Here is a 12,919-nt window from a genome sequence, read left to right on the forward strand (position 1 = left end):
AGCCTTATATGCCAGTATTAAGCAGGTCTACTTACATACTACATTACCAGACGCGCCAGAATTAGTAGCAGCCTTACATGCTAGTATTAGCAGGTCTACTTACCTTCTACACCACCAAACGCGCTAGAATCAGCAGCAGCCTTATATGCCAGTATTTATAAGTTTACTTACGGTCTACACCACCAAACGTGCCAGAATCAGCAGTAGCCTCACATACTAGTATTCACAGATCTACTTACGCGCTACACCACCAAACATACTAGAATTAGCAGCAGTAGCCACGCATGCCAGTATTCATAGGTCTACTTACAGCCTATACCGCCAAACGTGCCAGAATTAGCAGCAGCCTCACATGCTAGTATTCGCAGGCCTACTTACAATCTATACCACCCAACGCGCTAGAAATTAGTAGCAGCCTCGCATGCCAGTATTCGTAGGTCTTCTACTTACGCGCTACACCACCAAACGCACTAGAATCAGTAGCAGCACCCTCACATGCTAGTATTCACAGGTCTACTTACGCGCTACACCACCAAACGCACTAGAATCAGCAACCGCCTCGTATATTAGTATTCGCAGATCTACTTACGCCCTATAATTATGTTAGTTATTCTAGATATTATAACTACTAGCATATTTACCCTCTAAACACATAGTTAGCTACGATCATAAGGTCTAGTTTTGTTAATGCCTACTTGGAACAGGCTATCTTCCCATGTTTCTTGGTCCATCGGAATAAGCTAAATGTTACGATCACAAAGAAGCACGACAGGGTTTCGGCAGAAGATGGCACGACAAGAGATGAGGCTCATGGTAAGGAACAACGCATCAGCATAATCAAGCGGAAGAGCCAAGGACCGACGTCACGTGACGATGTCCCGCCGAAGCGAAGGCTTGGCGGGATAACCAGGTCAAATGCCGAAGTCCCGCATATGGAGGATGTCCCAGGGACAACGGAAGGTCCGGGGACAACAATGCCTTGGCGGGATAACAAGGACATCGAAGAATGGGACGACTGGTGTATAGTCGAGGACATTCTCTCAACGTTCCCTATTCTTTGTAGTCAACTTCGAAAGCTTACTTTTACATCTAAATTGAAGCCACTCGTCTTTATACGAATCGTTAGCCTTCTCTTGATATTTGTTGTATCGTATTACCGTACGGTATAGGATATTCACAACACCCTCTTTGATACCGCCATCCCTCACGCTCGAATCACTGAATACTCGCAAGGTACAAACCTGGTTCAGGTAAGTGGAAACCCCTTGTAACAATAGAAGCCCAATCTATAATAGATAAAGGTTATCTATGGATTAGGTAATTAGGGGATAACATAATAGTAAAATATTTGCTAAGAATAATTGTATATGTTAATGTATAGGCTAAGTTATTATAGTTTAAAGTTGATGTACTGCTCGCATTTTTCGAATTAGGGGTTTTTTCGACCTGTAGGGAGGGACGTTAGTCATTTCTTTTCCGTTGTTGCGTAGTCCCTTACCTCAAAGGCGTCTCGAGATATTCCGCTTGAAGGGATGTTTGTACAGCCTGTCTTCACAATACACGAGCATACACAAGCAATTAGCATACACATTAACAAAGTAAAATTTCGTTATGATGACAACTGTGCCTTTCGTTCCAGGTACGTTATGTTTACGCCCCCCCCTTGCGCCAGACCCTGGAAGCAATCTGTCATCCATCGCATCTATGTACCGTGTAAGCCGAACGCGCAAACGCCAAGATGCCTCCCTACAATAAATAGAGAACAAAGGAGCAAGAAAATAAGGAAACAAGAGTGAGTGTGGTATTACCGCCTGGCCGCCTTTTTGCTGGGACTTCTTAGGGTATCCTCTCCTGTGCTGGGAAGTGCGGCGGGCATGCTTTGTGCATGCTGCAACATGGGCCGTTGCTCCATGTTCCCGTACGGTGTCATGTAAGGAGCAGGCGTGTGCCAGCCGTTGTTGTCGACCATGTAGCCACCGCTGGGATATCGCTGGGGAGTCTGGGGGACGGGCGGATACTCGTGTTGGGGGTGTGGTTGCGCTTTCTGGCGCCAGAAGCCGAAGGCCCAGTTGGAAAGGTTTAGGGAGCCAAAGAGAATGATGGCAGTGAAAAGCTAATCAAGATTCGTGTCAGCGAGATGCTCATCGGGTGGAAGGAAGGCACGCGGGGTGGGAGGCCCATGAAGGGCTTGAGGGGACGGGCCATGGATCTGATAGCCCAGCGCGCGCAGAGCAGCCACCTGCTGCAGCTGGTCTGCCTTGTCCGCCACAGCAGCGCTGATGCTGTCCCGCTTCCAACAGAGACTAAGGAGAAGGAGCAAAAATACCATAGATTTGTAGCTGAACTCCTCCACGAAGCTGTTGAAGATCATAGCGAAGGTGCGCGCACCGACGCTTGCGCGCGCAACCTGGTATGCGTCGCGCTCCTTGCAGCGCTTCCAGTTCTGACACAGCGATTCGAGGGCGGGCACTGGCTTGTCGCAGCCATTGCGCTCGTACTCGGAGGAGCAGACGGCGATCTCATGCATGATGTCGCGCACCTTGTTGTGTGCCTCGTTGTCGATATCGGCCATGACAGCAGAGTAGACAACGTATACGATCCACAGGAAGAAGAAACCTAGCGCTGTGTTTACGAGGAATTGCATGTAGTAAGAGAGCACGTTGGGCAGGTTCGGATGGGCTTCGACCCAGGCGAGGACGCCGGGGATCTTGGCTGCGAAGCCAATTGCGGGTGCTGCCTGCTGGATGTTCTTAGCGGGCGACTCGGTCTCTGATTCGTACTCATGGCGAGTCCGCGACTTGAGGCGGCGCTTCAGCACGCGGTTTTCCACCTTCTTGGAGTAGGGCTTCTCGCGCGCGCTCTTGTCCTTGGAGGGGCTCTTGTTCCACGGCAGGCTCTTGAAGAAACTGGAGCGCTTTGAGGGGCTCTTGCGGTCGCCGTGCGTCAGGTCGCCCATGGTGAGGGCCAGCTGCGTGTCTGGCGTTGCCGAGTCGCTGTCGTGCGCGGGCGTGTCGTGGCTGGGAGTCTCGCCGCCGCTGCTATCGACGATGCTCTGCGGCGTGCGCAGATCCCAGACGTTCTTGTTCTGGGGCGTCTGTGGAAGCGCCTTCTGGGTCGTTTGCGAGAAGAGGAAGCGCTGGCCGCTGGGGTCGCTCAGCTTGGGATGGTTCGGCGTCGCGAAGGAGCTCTTGGACGGCGAGTCGAAGATGGAGTGGGTGCCTGCAGCAGGTGGGCCAAAGGGTGGCCCTTCGTTCAGCTTCTGTACTTGCTCCTCGGACTCGGGGTGCGACGACGCAAAGGAAACCAGCTTACGCTTCTTGGCCGCGTGCGCGATGAAGGGCGACTGCGAATCTACCGGGCCGATGCGGTTGTCGTACTCAAAGTCCATAGGCACAATGGACTCGCGGTCGCGATAGCCGGGCATGCTGCTGGCTGAATGCGCTGTGCGGAGGAACGACGGTGTTGGCGGGAGGGTGATGCGTCCAGGTGGTGCCCCGGTTGCTATGATGTCCCGCTCTGTAAACAAATTGGTAACAGGTGCGGAGGTTCGGGGGTCCGCGCCACACCACTCGACCAACGCCACACGTGCAGGGCCTCGGATCCTATCTCAACTCCCCACCTCCAACGCAGGGTGGGTTGCACTGAGTGAGAACTTAAAGGGTGTAGGTGCAGCGGTTATATACACACTGCTTGTCGTCTCTTTGTGAAAGCCGGGGCGCCGGGCTGCAGAAGCTTGACGAAGGACCCGCCGTGCCTTTCACCCTCTTTCTCAGCGCGACTCCATCGCGCCGTTTGCTGCATGCTGTCCACCATTCACAGAACTACAGCGGGCATTTTGCACGGCTCTAAGGTGTCAAACACGGCAATAGCAACCGTTAAAGGAGCCGTCTGCCTTCAAAAGGATGCACAGCTTGATCCGTCTGAAACCTCACCAAACCAAGTCGTCATTGCATAGAAGAATGAGCTGATTTATGTAGCATCCGCAGCCGCTACTACCGTACTTGAAGCTAACTAGATAGGAACGCTCTACGTATGGCTAGGAACAGCCCGGTGCACCGCCTTGTATTCGCTTTGACACGTTCCGAATGTTCAGCCATGGAAATCATGATGCGGGAATAGTCAGTCAATCTCTGTAACTAGTTCCTAGAGGAACGACACCAGACAGACAAATAAATTACGAAAAAGAAGATTGAATACATTCGGATTTGAACCGACGTCTCCCCATCACCCAGCCACAGCAACCCGCCTTTCTCAGACCTTGGAGTTTCCTCACCGCCACAAGGGAAGCCATAGGCTTATCAATCTCAGAAGACTGGCAGCACATGAGTGCTGACATATTCGGAAGCGACGAGAAGCCGTTGGGTCTTGGGGTGGGGGCATAATGGACCGCTAGACTACGTGTTCGTGTGTATGCTGATGGTGCGATTCTGTATGAGAGACTACATGTAGCCGTGGGCTGAGGAGGTTGTTATTGGTATTGTTTGCGTGAATGACTCTCAACACCGACAGACCCGGACTTGTTTGCTTGAATGTTGCACAGCACCGTAGGTCAGCAAACGGCCGTGATCAGTCCATACAAGACACGTCTGAGACAGGTATGAACTGGCTACACCTAAGAAGTATCAAGACCACGAATGCAACAATGAACTTTCATCGATTGAGCTGTGACTTTCTACCAATTTCGTAGAGATCCGACGCAAGAATCGGCGGGTGTGCTCAGCTTCTTACTTCCATCCAGCACAACCATTACGCCTTCCTGGCGTATGCTAACACACCGTCCACATTCCAATGCACCCATCAAATCCGGGACCCAAACGACCGTTTGGGAAATACAATGAAACACTATGAATATAGAGTGGTCCGCCCATCTGTGGAGAAGGCTAAAATCTGAGGCCAAGACGAATGGCCGATGTTCTGCGCCGAGTTTCTGCCGAATCCCTTCAAACGCCTGAATGCAAGAAAGCCAACAAGGAAAAATTTACTGCGTAGGTTGATGCTGTCCTATGCGATCCACCATGCTTACATTCCCAATGTGCTTATGATCGAGGTTACTTCCGGTGCCCGGCAGAGCTTCAATACGAGGCGCAGGCTCAATTTCATCCTCTTCGTCAACTGATCGATCACTCTCGCCGGGTTTGATAGTCGAGACACTTGCGTCAAGGGGTGACATGGGTTCCAATGCAGGTAGAGTAGGGACTTGTGGCGGCTCGATCGCGATCTTTGGAGGGGATGGAGTATAGCTAGCGGCGTTTGTAGACGTCAGCACAGCAGCGGCAGGCTCGGGAGTAGCGGCTTTGCCTTCTGCAACATTTTCAATATACTGAGGATTGTCACTGCCCTTGCCTTCCTCTTTTGTTATGACTTCTGCTAAGCTGCGGAAGTTGAACATGGGTTCGGTGCCGGGTGTACCTTGGGGCGGAGTGTCATTTTCGACGCCCAGACTCACGCCTGATGCGTTTGGACTAGGACCGAATGACGACGTAGAAGCGCCATAGTTGCCGTGACTATCGTTTTGTAGCGATCCCTGAAGGGACTCCGCAAGCGAGGATGTCGACGACGAAGCATTCGAAAGGTTGCGTAACGCCGCGCGGTGGGATGGTTGTTCAACGCTAAAGGAGTCGGCGGAGGGTGAAGTTCCGGATCCACTCCCCTCCCTTCGTAAAGACGAGTTTAGGGTAGATCGGCTCTGTTCTAGATGCTTTTGCGAATCATCCCTGGAAGAAGATGAAGCATTGATGGTAGACGTCGGCTCGTCCATGGGGTTGAACGCTGCGTATCCTCCAGACCGATCGACGGCTTTTCCTTTCCCTGTAGCTGAGGACGAACCACCCACAGAATCATCTTCGGCGCCGTCCTGATTTGTACTCATGAAGAATCCACTTTTACGCGCAGCTTTCTCGGCCTTTCTCGCCTCTTTCGCCTTCCTTTTTTCCTCCTTCTTCGCCTCTTTGGCTGCTTCTTTCTCCTCTCTCTTCTTGCGCTCCTCCTCAGCAGCGAGCGACAACCTGATGGCTTCCATCATCATCAAGTCTTCGAGGTCTTCCAGCCTGTTGCCCCTTCGAGAACTCTGCCGGTTAGAAGTCAAGTCGCTCTGGCCCTCAGTGCGACTGGAAGATCCTTGCGCTGCCGCTGCAGTAAGAAGGCCATTGACATCTCCTCCACGAGGCGTTCCGTTGCCGCTTGTGCTGGCGCTGTCACTACCGAACATGGTCCGCCTTCGTCTCCCAAGGCTAAAACCTCGGCTGTCTGATTGGATGTTGCCCATCATGTATGCGGCATTATGCAAAGCTGTCGCTGCAGCAGCTCGGCGAAGGGCATGGGCTCTCGCATCGGCCAGTTTCTTCGCCCAGTCGGGTCGAACGCGATCCGTTGTAATGACTGATGAATCCGTGGCTGCAAGCGATCCCGCTCTTCTCCGACCAGGTGATGTGAGGCCTTGAGAGTTCAGGGACGATGTCGATGACATGGCCGAAGCTGCCGCCATCGATAACGAATTATGTCCTGAACCAGCATAGACTAGTCCTCTTCTGAAAGGTGGAGGTTCGTAAGTAATGCCAAACTCGGCTTGGACACAGAAAGGACAGCATGCGGGCTCAGACACCAAAGTACCGTCCTCCTGAGGCTCCGGTGGTGGACTACCTGGCTCGTTGGAGTCGCCGTGGTGCTCCGGTGGATGAGGGTCCGGTCTTTTGATCTGTACAAAGCATTCAGAGCAGATAGGTTGATCGCAACACCGCGTTTTATTCAGGTACGGAGGATAGTAGAGAAAGCAAATGGGACATTCGGACGCATCTTTGTACAGAAAGACCTCAAGGCGCTGCCCATTGACATAGGGGTCTTTGGGGAGTTGGACCTCTTGAGGACCCATTTCGGTCTGTGAGGCATTGCGAGAGCCTGATGTGAGTGCAGCGAGAGTTTTAGCCCGGCCACGGAAGAAGGGAGTCGAAGAGGGTGAGTTTGCAATTGGAGATGTTGGTGAGGGGAGTGAGAAAGCCGGATGTGACGCAGTGAGATTGGCAGAGCGATCAGAGGCTTGCGACATGGTGCGCCCACCCATGGCAACGGTGAGACTGTTTATGTTCTGATTGGAGCTGCGCGGGTTCCATTCAGTGCTGAGGTTATTCGGCCGCGGTGGCTCTTCTTCTGGGATCTCGTCGGGCGCCGGTAGGGGTTTGTCATTGACTACAGCTACCAACTGATGCTCAGTCCATGTGTCTTCGTGGTCATTAAGACCTTTCCAGAACGGAGCCAGCCGGCGCTCTATCTAGACATCTGTGAGATTTGATGACACCGCAGGAATGGTACATACCTGCAATTGCCGGACGGTGGGCTTGCTGAAGTCTTCCGGACCCGTGTATGTGCCCAAAGTGACCAAGAAGCCTCCATCTACTCCCTCTTCCCGGATACTGCGCTCCCGGTCCTGCGCCCGCTGTTGCCGCTCTTTCTCCAGCTTCCGCGCCTCCCGCTCCGCCTTGGTTTCGCGCCTGGGTTCCAGAGCCGGATCCCGTTCAGTGCTGCCCCCAATGCCTAGAAAGGAGAGGTCGGGTCTGCTTCCACGTCCGCTCCGAGAGTTGCCGTATACACCGCTGCCGGATCTACCGTGCCGCGAAGATTCCTCCGGCCCGGATGCAGTGGGTGAGCTGGCTTGGCGGCTGTTCGATGGGCGCCCCGTGCCGCGAGACGACGTGGGACGCGATTCTTTTGCCTGGCTGTTCCCCATTGCGAGAGCGTGTCGTTGCGGTTGTGCCGGCGATTGTGGGGAGGCGGTCGATGCAGCGAGCGAGCCGAGGAAGCAACGGGGCAGATAAGCAAGGGCGAGGGAGTATCAGCTGTGCAAGCACGCGATTTCCTTCCCTATCTGTTGGCTAAAGCGAGCGAGAGGAGGTCGAGGGGTGCGAGAGATAGCGCGTGTCACAAGGACATGATAGAATTGCGTGTATGCACAGCACTGCTCACAGGGTCAATGGCGCCGTCCGCGGGGGCCTGCAGTCGCACGGCGGGCGCGGGCGTGCATGGGCTGGGGCTGGTTTGTGTAGAAATGCGACAGCAGCAACAGGTGTTTGGGCGCTAGGTGGGCAGGGCAGAGTGGTGAGGGAGAGGAGGCTTGGATGATGTATGCTCTTGGCACGTCCAGGATATGGGCGTGCAGGTGGGTCGCGGCGGGGAAGGCGCGCAGGCCGGAGCCAGCTCACATGCCATTCATCAGACCTGCGCGACCCTGCGCGCCGCCAACGTCTGCCAGCGTCGCGGCCCTGGAATTCACGCCCAGCGCAAGACAGACGCGCGCTGAGACAGCCTTTGTGACGCAGCCATGCACCGCCTAATTGGAGCTTGTGCTGCTTAGCCTCCAAGGCCCCGCCCGGCCTACCTACCGCGACTGCTCATCTGTGTCTTTCATCCAGCGTCACGCATACACCTTCACCGCGCTGCAATCAGAGACTTCAAACTGCCAAAACCCGACAGGTCCGCGCAAGCCTGCTCAGGCCCATCTCGCATCGCTGACGTGGTTTATGCGACCCACAACTGGCAGCCCATGGCAGCCCGAAGTGAGGCTATCAGGTCGCGCTCGATCGATGACGAGGTACACTAGCCCTTAGTCAGACAGGCACGGCCAGCATACCCTTTCATTTCCTAGCCTTTCCGGGCGTGCGCTGTCTGATCTGGCCTGTACATACTCGATTCAGGCAAGCAAGGCGCTGCAAATAGTGTTTGTGTTATCTTTTGCTGAATCTACATGCCCTTTCCTTCGGTATAACTGCCCTAAACCCTCCCGACATGCTGGCTAGATAGTGCCAAATTCCCACGACGATGCCCAATGGTATTTGTCCCCAGGTCCAGTGATCTGCTCATCGAGACGTCCCCACTCAGGACTGTGCGGAGAACCGTTAGCACGTGATGGATCTGCTCAAATAACACAACTTACTGGTTAATTCCATCAACGTAGTCTTGGGCCTCAATGGCAATGCACCCATCGCGCGGGATGAACTTGTCTTGGCCCGCCACGCCCTGCGTACTTTTGAACTCAGTCTTTCCATCGTTCCAGTTGCAGGTGTACAGCACCACCGCGTCCTGGTCGGTAGTGAGCTCAGCCTTGATGCCGCTGAACGCGCTGCTGAGAGTGAGTGCAACATCCTTCTTGTTCCTCTTGTTGTCAAAGGCCAAGGCGCCGTTGTACCCGTGGCAGCCGTTACCGCAGTGGTTCTCGAAACCGGGATCGCTGGACTTGAAGCCCAGCTTGTGAGGCGCAGTCCAGAAGTCGTCGATGCTGTTTTTGGTGATGTTCGCAATCTCACCAGTGGGCAATGCGTTCTGATCGGCCACCAATGCGCGCTTTGCGGCAGGCGCATACAGAGTGTGGTTCCAGATAGTCCTGTTTGCTGGGTTCTTGAATGCATCAAGCTGGAAGTAAGTGTGCTGCGTGAGCATGAGGGGTGTCTTCTTTTGTGGCGAGATGGCATCGATCACGATGCTCCACTTGTTCTTCGAAACGGAGTAGGTCACACTGGCATCAACGTCTCCGATCATGCCAAGGGAAGAGTTGGATGGGTCATGGATCGAGAATGTTATTGATGAGCTGGTCACATCGGTGACGTTCCAGACTCTAAAAGACCAATTGTTTGTTCCGCTGTGAAGGGTGTTCGGGCCATCGTTCTTCTCGGTGTGGTACGTCACACCATCAATAGAGTAAGTGCCGTTTCCGATACGGTTGACATAGCGTCCAGGAATGGCGTTGTATACTGGGTGACCAGGATCCACGGCTTTTCTGTGGTCAGAAATGACTCTCAGCTAAAGTTTGGAGACGTACGATAGTAAGACGTGTTGTCGTAGCCGAGCACGATGTCTGTCTCAACACCATTCTTGTCTATCCGGTTCAGCTACGTATCATACAATGGACTCAATCAATTCACCTTTTACAAACAGGTTTGTAAGAGTTGCAGCATAAGGGATGAACTGTGGTAAGTAAGCCACGTAAGCATTCGGTCGCCGTCTCTTGGCGCATGCAGTCTCGCGCAAATACACAATCCTTGAGGGTACGACAGGAACAATGTCAAAAGCCGGATGGTGATTCATCGTACCTGAGCCCTGATGCCCGGGGCTGTGAGGGTATATTTTCCATCTGCATCGGGTTGCGGTTTGGGTTTATGTCCCCCAGGGAGTGCAGCTGCGGAAGCTGCAATTGCAAGCAGAGCGCAAGAGGTCCTCATTGTGAATCTGATTGAATGCACGAAAGGCGGGAGCAGCTCCCCCAGTAGTCGTCTCTGTTGATGACTTATATACTCCAAGAGCTGGGGATCCACTCCTTCAGGTGCGAATTTCATCTGTAGAAGTGGCTCATCAATCCCGGCTCTATGTGCTGGGGCGACTGTACTGATGGTCCGGCCGCCACAATATGGATTTTAATATGCGTGAGATGCACCCCAGTTCTTGCAGGCCCCAGCTGATGTGAGAGGCTCATGATTGGTGTGCCGGGATCAGGAACGCAGGAACGCAGATTCTGGAAGCGAACGAACAGGCTCAATTGGAGATTATATGGAGGTGTGGAGGAATGGTTCCTTACGGTACCGGAGCACTTCCCTTTGAACCCGGAGGGGCAGACACGTGAGGAAGCCGTGAGAAGACTAGTGCACCTTCCTTCGGCATGTGTCATCCCTCCTTCCCTATTCTTCTACCATCAGTATACACAACAACACCCACATGGCGTCAGCTTCCGAGACCTCCGAGCTCTTTCCACCGCATCAGATTGGTTACAGTGTGAATCCTTTGTGACACTACTGCAGCGTAGCAGAAGCTGGGCGGAAGCATCCGGCGCATTGCCTACTTTTTTCCGTCTATCGCGAAAGCCAAGGCTCACCCACAGGATCTCGAGATGTTACGTGCGAATCACGGGCTTGGTACTCACTATTTCTGAGCTCTTTACGGCAACAGCTGTATAGCATGCGCAGTAGTTTAGAGAGGCGAACAAAGGCAGTCGAAGAATCTTCTATAAACACTCATGCGACTCAAGAAAGCACCACGGTAGTACGATACCATATTGTAGTCTCTCGCCTAGATTTCCAGACCAGAGGACACGAGCACGCAAGCTTTTTGCCGGGACTTGGGTTGGGACTGCCCGTAGCCACGAGCTCCGCACAATTTCAGGTACGTGGTGGGCTCATGCCGGGGTGACAGGGATATTTAACCGCGCTCACAAAGTACAGCAAGTGCAGTCTACCTGACCGACGGCTCTTACGCAGTACGAGTATGCGAGACGAGTATTTCAGCTTGCTACCTCGGGTGTTCGAATCCTGCGCAGAGCTCGTGTATGCCATATGGAAGGTGTACAGCAAAGAACGATTGACCTTCTCGCCCCTACGATTACATCTGTATGATTGTGTTTTGCAAAACGAGCGGAGCAACTTCCACTGTCACCGATGACAGTCTCTGTCGAGAGTGCTCTTGCCTCGCGAGGCGCTGCTTGCGCCTGCGAGCACCACTTAATTGCGGACGTGCAACCGCGACAACTACGACAATGCCACTACCAGCACCAGTGCATCTCTTTACTTTCCAATTAGTCTTGCCCCTACCCGCATCCCTATAGGGACTGTAGGCAACCATGGGTATGGTTGAGTTCCTTTGCGGCCGACGGATTTACCGGACCTATACACTCCCACCAACCCCAGACGATGGATTCGGAAAACCTCTTCGTATACCGTATGCTGACTATGGCGACCGTGACAGTTATGCTGTTGTCTTCTCCAGTGCGCTGACGGGAGCGCGCTTTGCCCGTTCTCCACTGGCTCAGGTGGTGGGTAGTCTCGTCGTAGTCATATATCGGCCCTTTATCAACAAAAGCAGCGCAAGTGTTCTTGTAGCCAAAGAAGCACAGTTTTTGCATCATTCATGTTCTGTGCTTGTGATGGTGTGGCTCCGTACCAACGTACACAAGCATGGTTAGATCTGCCGCGTTGCATCCACCGTGCATCTACCCATCTACTCAAGATATTTAGCATTGGTTCCACGGCTTCTCGCACGCTATGCATTGCAAGCTCAAGCTGACAAGTTGGGTGCCCCGGGATCACCTCAGGTAGGCGAGATGCCGGCGGTGAGCAAAGCTTAAGAGTATAGCAGTAAGACTGTGAAGGTTCTGAGCGCAACTGTCTCCCTAGCATATTCTGCGTTTGGGGCCGCGGAGGTATGACTGAGAAGAGCTGCGAAGTCGTTAGAGCACTGAGCCATGATGCTTGCGTTTGCAGAGGTGAATTTGGCAGACGTGCGTTCGCTACGAACTTGACTCGGTTATCGGTCGAATTCACATTCTATCAAGTTATGCAGTAATACAATATCGCGTCCCTTCGCCTCTACTGACCGTAGGGAGGCGACGGCGAACATGTCCACGAGGCGCTGGTGGAGAGTAGAGGATCCGTTTTCGATATCGGGAGATGTGCTCCAGCCCGAGGTGTTGGCACACGCAATCTTTGCGCAATCCAGGTTGACTGACGAAAGGGCGCTCGCGGTCAGACTGTCGGCCCCATTGTCGTTCTCAACGTTTGCGCGTCTCTGTGTTCTGGACCTCTATGTTCTGGACCTGGACGTCTCATGTATTCGACCCCCTGCACTAGATCTGCAGGGCAGGTACCGGCTACGCGCAATGCCGGCACCCCGCCAATTGGGTTCTGACAGCTTGTGGGGATCATCTCGCGAGCGCTTTCAGAATTTTCTTGAGATGTGTCGAACGGTCGCTGTGCAAAATGAATCGACGCCACGTGGTTTCACGACGTTGTTCGGGCTGCATGTGGGAGATGTGAGGACGCTCAGGATCCCAGCAGCCCGGTAGCAGGAGGCCCGCGATTGCGCCGGGGATATCTAACACGCCATCTCACCCCAGGTTTCGACAAGATGACGGCCGACAGCAGCCACGTTTGCTCGGGCTTGTAAACGG

General features: G+C 53.6%; 5 protein-coding genes across 5 annotated transcripts; 1 reads left to right on the plus strand and 4 right to left on the minus strand.

The window, feature by feature from the left end:
• Positions 1–1,654: 1,654 nt before the first annotated feature.
• Positions 1,655–3,785, minus strand: CC84DRAFT_1162258 (uncharacterized protein). The gene is made up of 3 exons (XM_018177948.1): positions 3,313–3,785; positions 2,327–3,219; positions 1,655–2,113 (listed from the first exon to the last, which is right to left on the minus strand). Exons 1-3 carry the CDS (start codon positions 3,422–3,424, stop codon positions 1,805–1,807), a joined length of 1,314 nt encoding a protein of 437 aa, XP_018038652.1. The 5' UTR covers positions 3,425–3,785; the 3' UTR covers positions 1,655–1,804.
• Positions 3,786–4,978: 1,193 nt separating this feature from the next.
• Positions 4,979–7,720, minus strand: CC84DRAFT_1087539 (uncharacterized protein; the record flags this gene model as incomplete). The annotated part of the gene is made up of 3 exons (XM_018174207.1): positions 4,979–5,218; positions 5,267–7,264; positions 7,310–7,720. 3 exons carry the CDS (start codon positions 7,718–7,720, stop codon positions 4,979–4,981), a joined length of 2,649 nt encoding a protein of 882 aa, XP_018038653.1.
• A 1,062-nt stretch (positions 7,721–8,782) lies between these two features.
• CC84DRAFT_1087686 (aldose 1-epimerase) lies at positions 8,783–10,205 on the minus strand (the record flags this gene model as incomplete). The annotated part of the gene is made up of 5 exons (XM_018174211.1): positions 8,783–8,870; positions 8,924–9,758; positions 9,806–9,862; positions 9,909–9,951; positions 10,077–10,205. The coding sequence occupies 5 exons, from the start codon at positions 10,203–10,205 to the stop codon at positions 8,783–8,785; spliced, it is 1,152 nt and encodes a 383-aa protein (XP_018038654.1).
• A 132-nt stretch (positions 10,206–10,337) lies between these two features.
• Positions 10,338–11,293, plus strand: CC84DRAFT_567985 (uncharacterized protein). Its single transcript, XM_018186717.1, has 2 exons — positions 10,338–11,139; positions 11,199–11,293. Exon 1 carries the CDS (start codon positions 10,455–10,457, stop codon positions 10,932–10,934), a length of 480 nt encoding a protein of 159 aa, XP_018038655.1. The 5' UTR covers positions 10,338–10,454; the 3' UTR covers positions 10,935–11,139; positions 11,199–11,293.
• Positions 11,294–11,708: 415 nt separating this feature from the next.
• On the minus strand, positions 11,709–12,258 carry CC84DRAFT_564107 (uncharacterized protein). Its single transcript, XM_018186710.1, has one exon. The coding sequence runs from the start codon at positions 12,147–12,149 to the stop codon at positions 11,823–11,825; it is 327 nt and encodes a 108-aa protein (XP_018038656.1). The 5' UTR covers positions 12,150–12,258; the 3' UTR covers positions 11,709–11,822.
• Positions 12,259–12,919: the final 661 nt, after the last annotated feature.

This window comes from Paraphaeosphaeria sporulosa (genome assembly GCF_001642045.1).
Source record: "Paraphaeosphaeria sporulosa strain AP3s5-JAC2a unplaced genomic scaffold CC84scaffold_3, whole genome shotgun sequence".
NCBI lineage: Eukaryota > Fungi > Ascomycota > Dothideomycetes > Pleosporales > Didymosphaeriaceae > Paraphaeosphaeria > Paraphaeosphaeria sporulosa.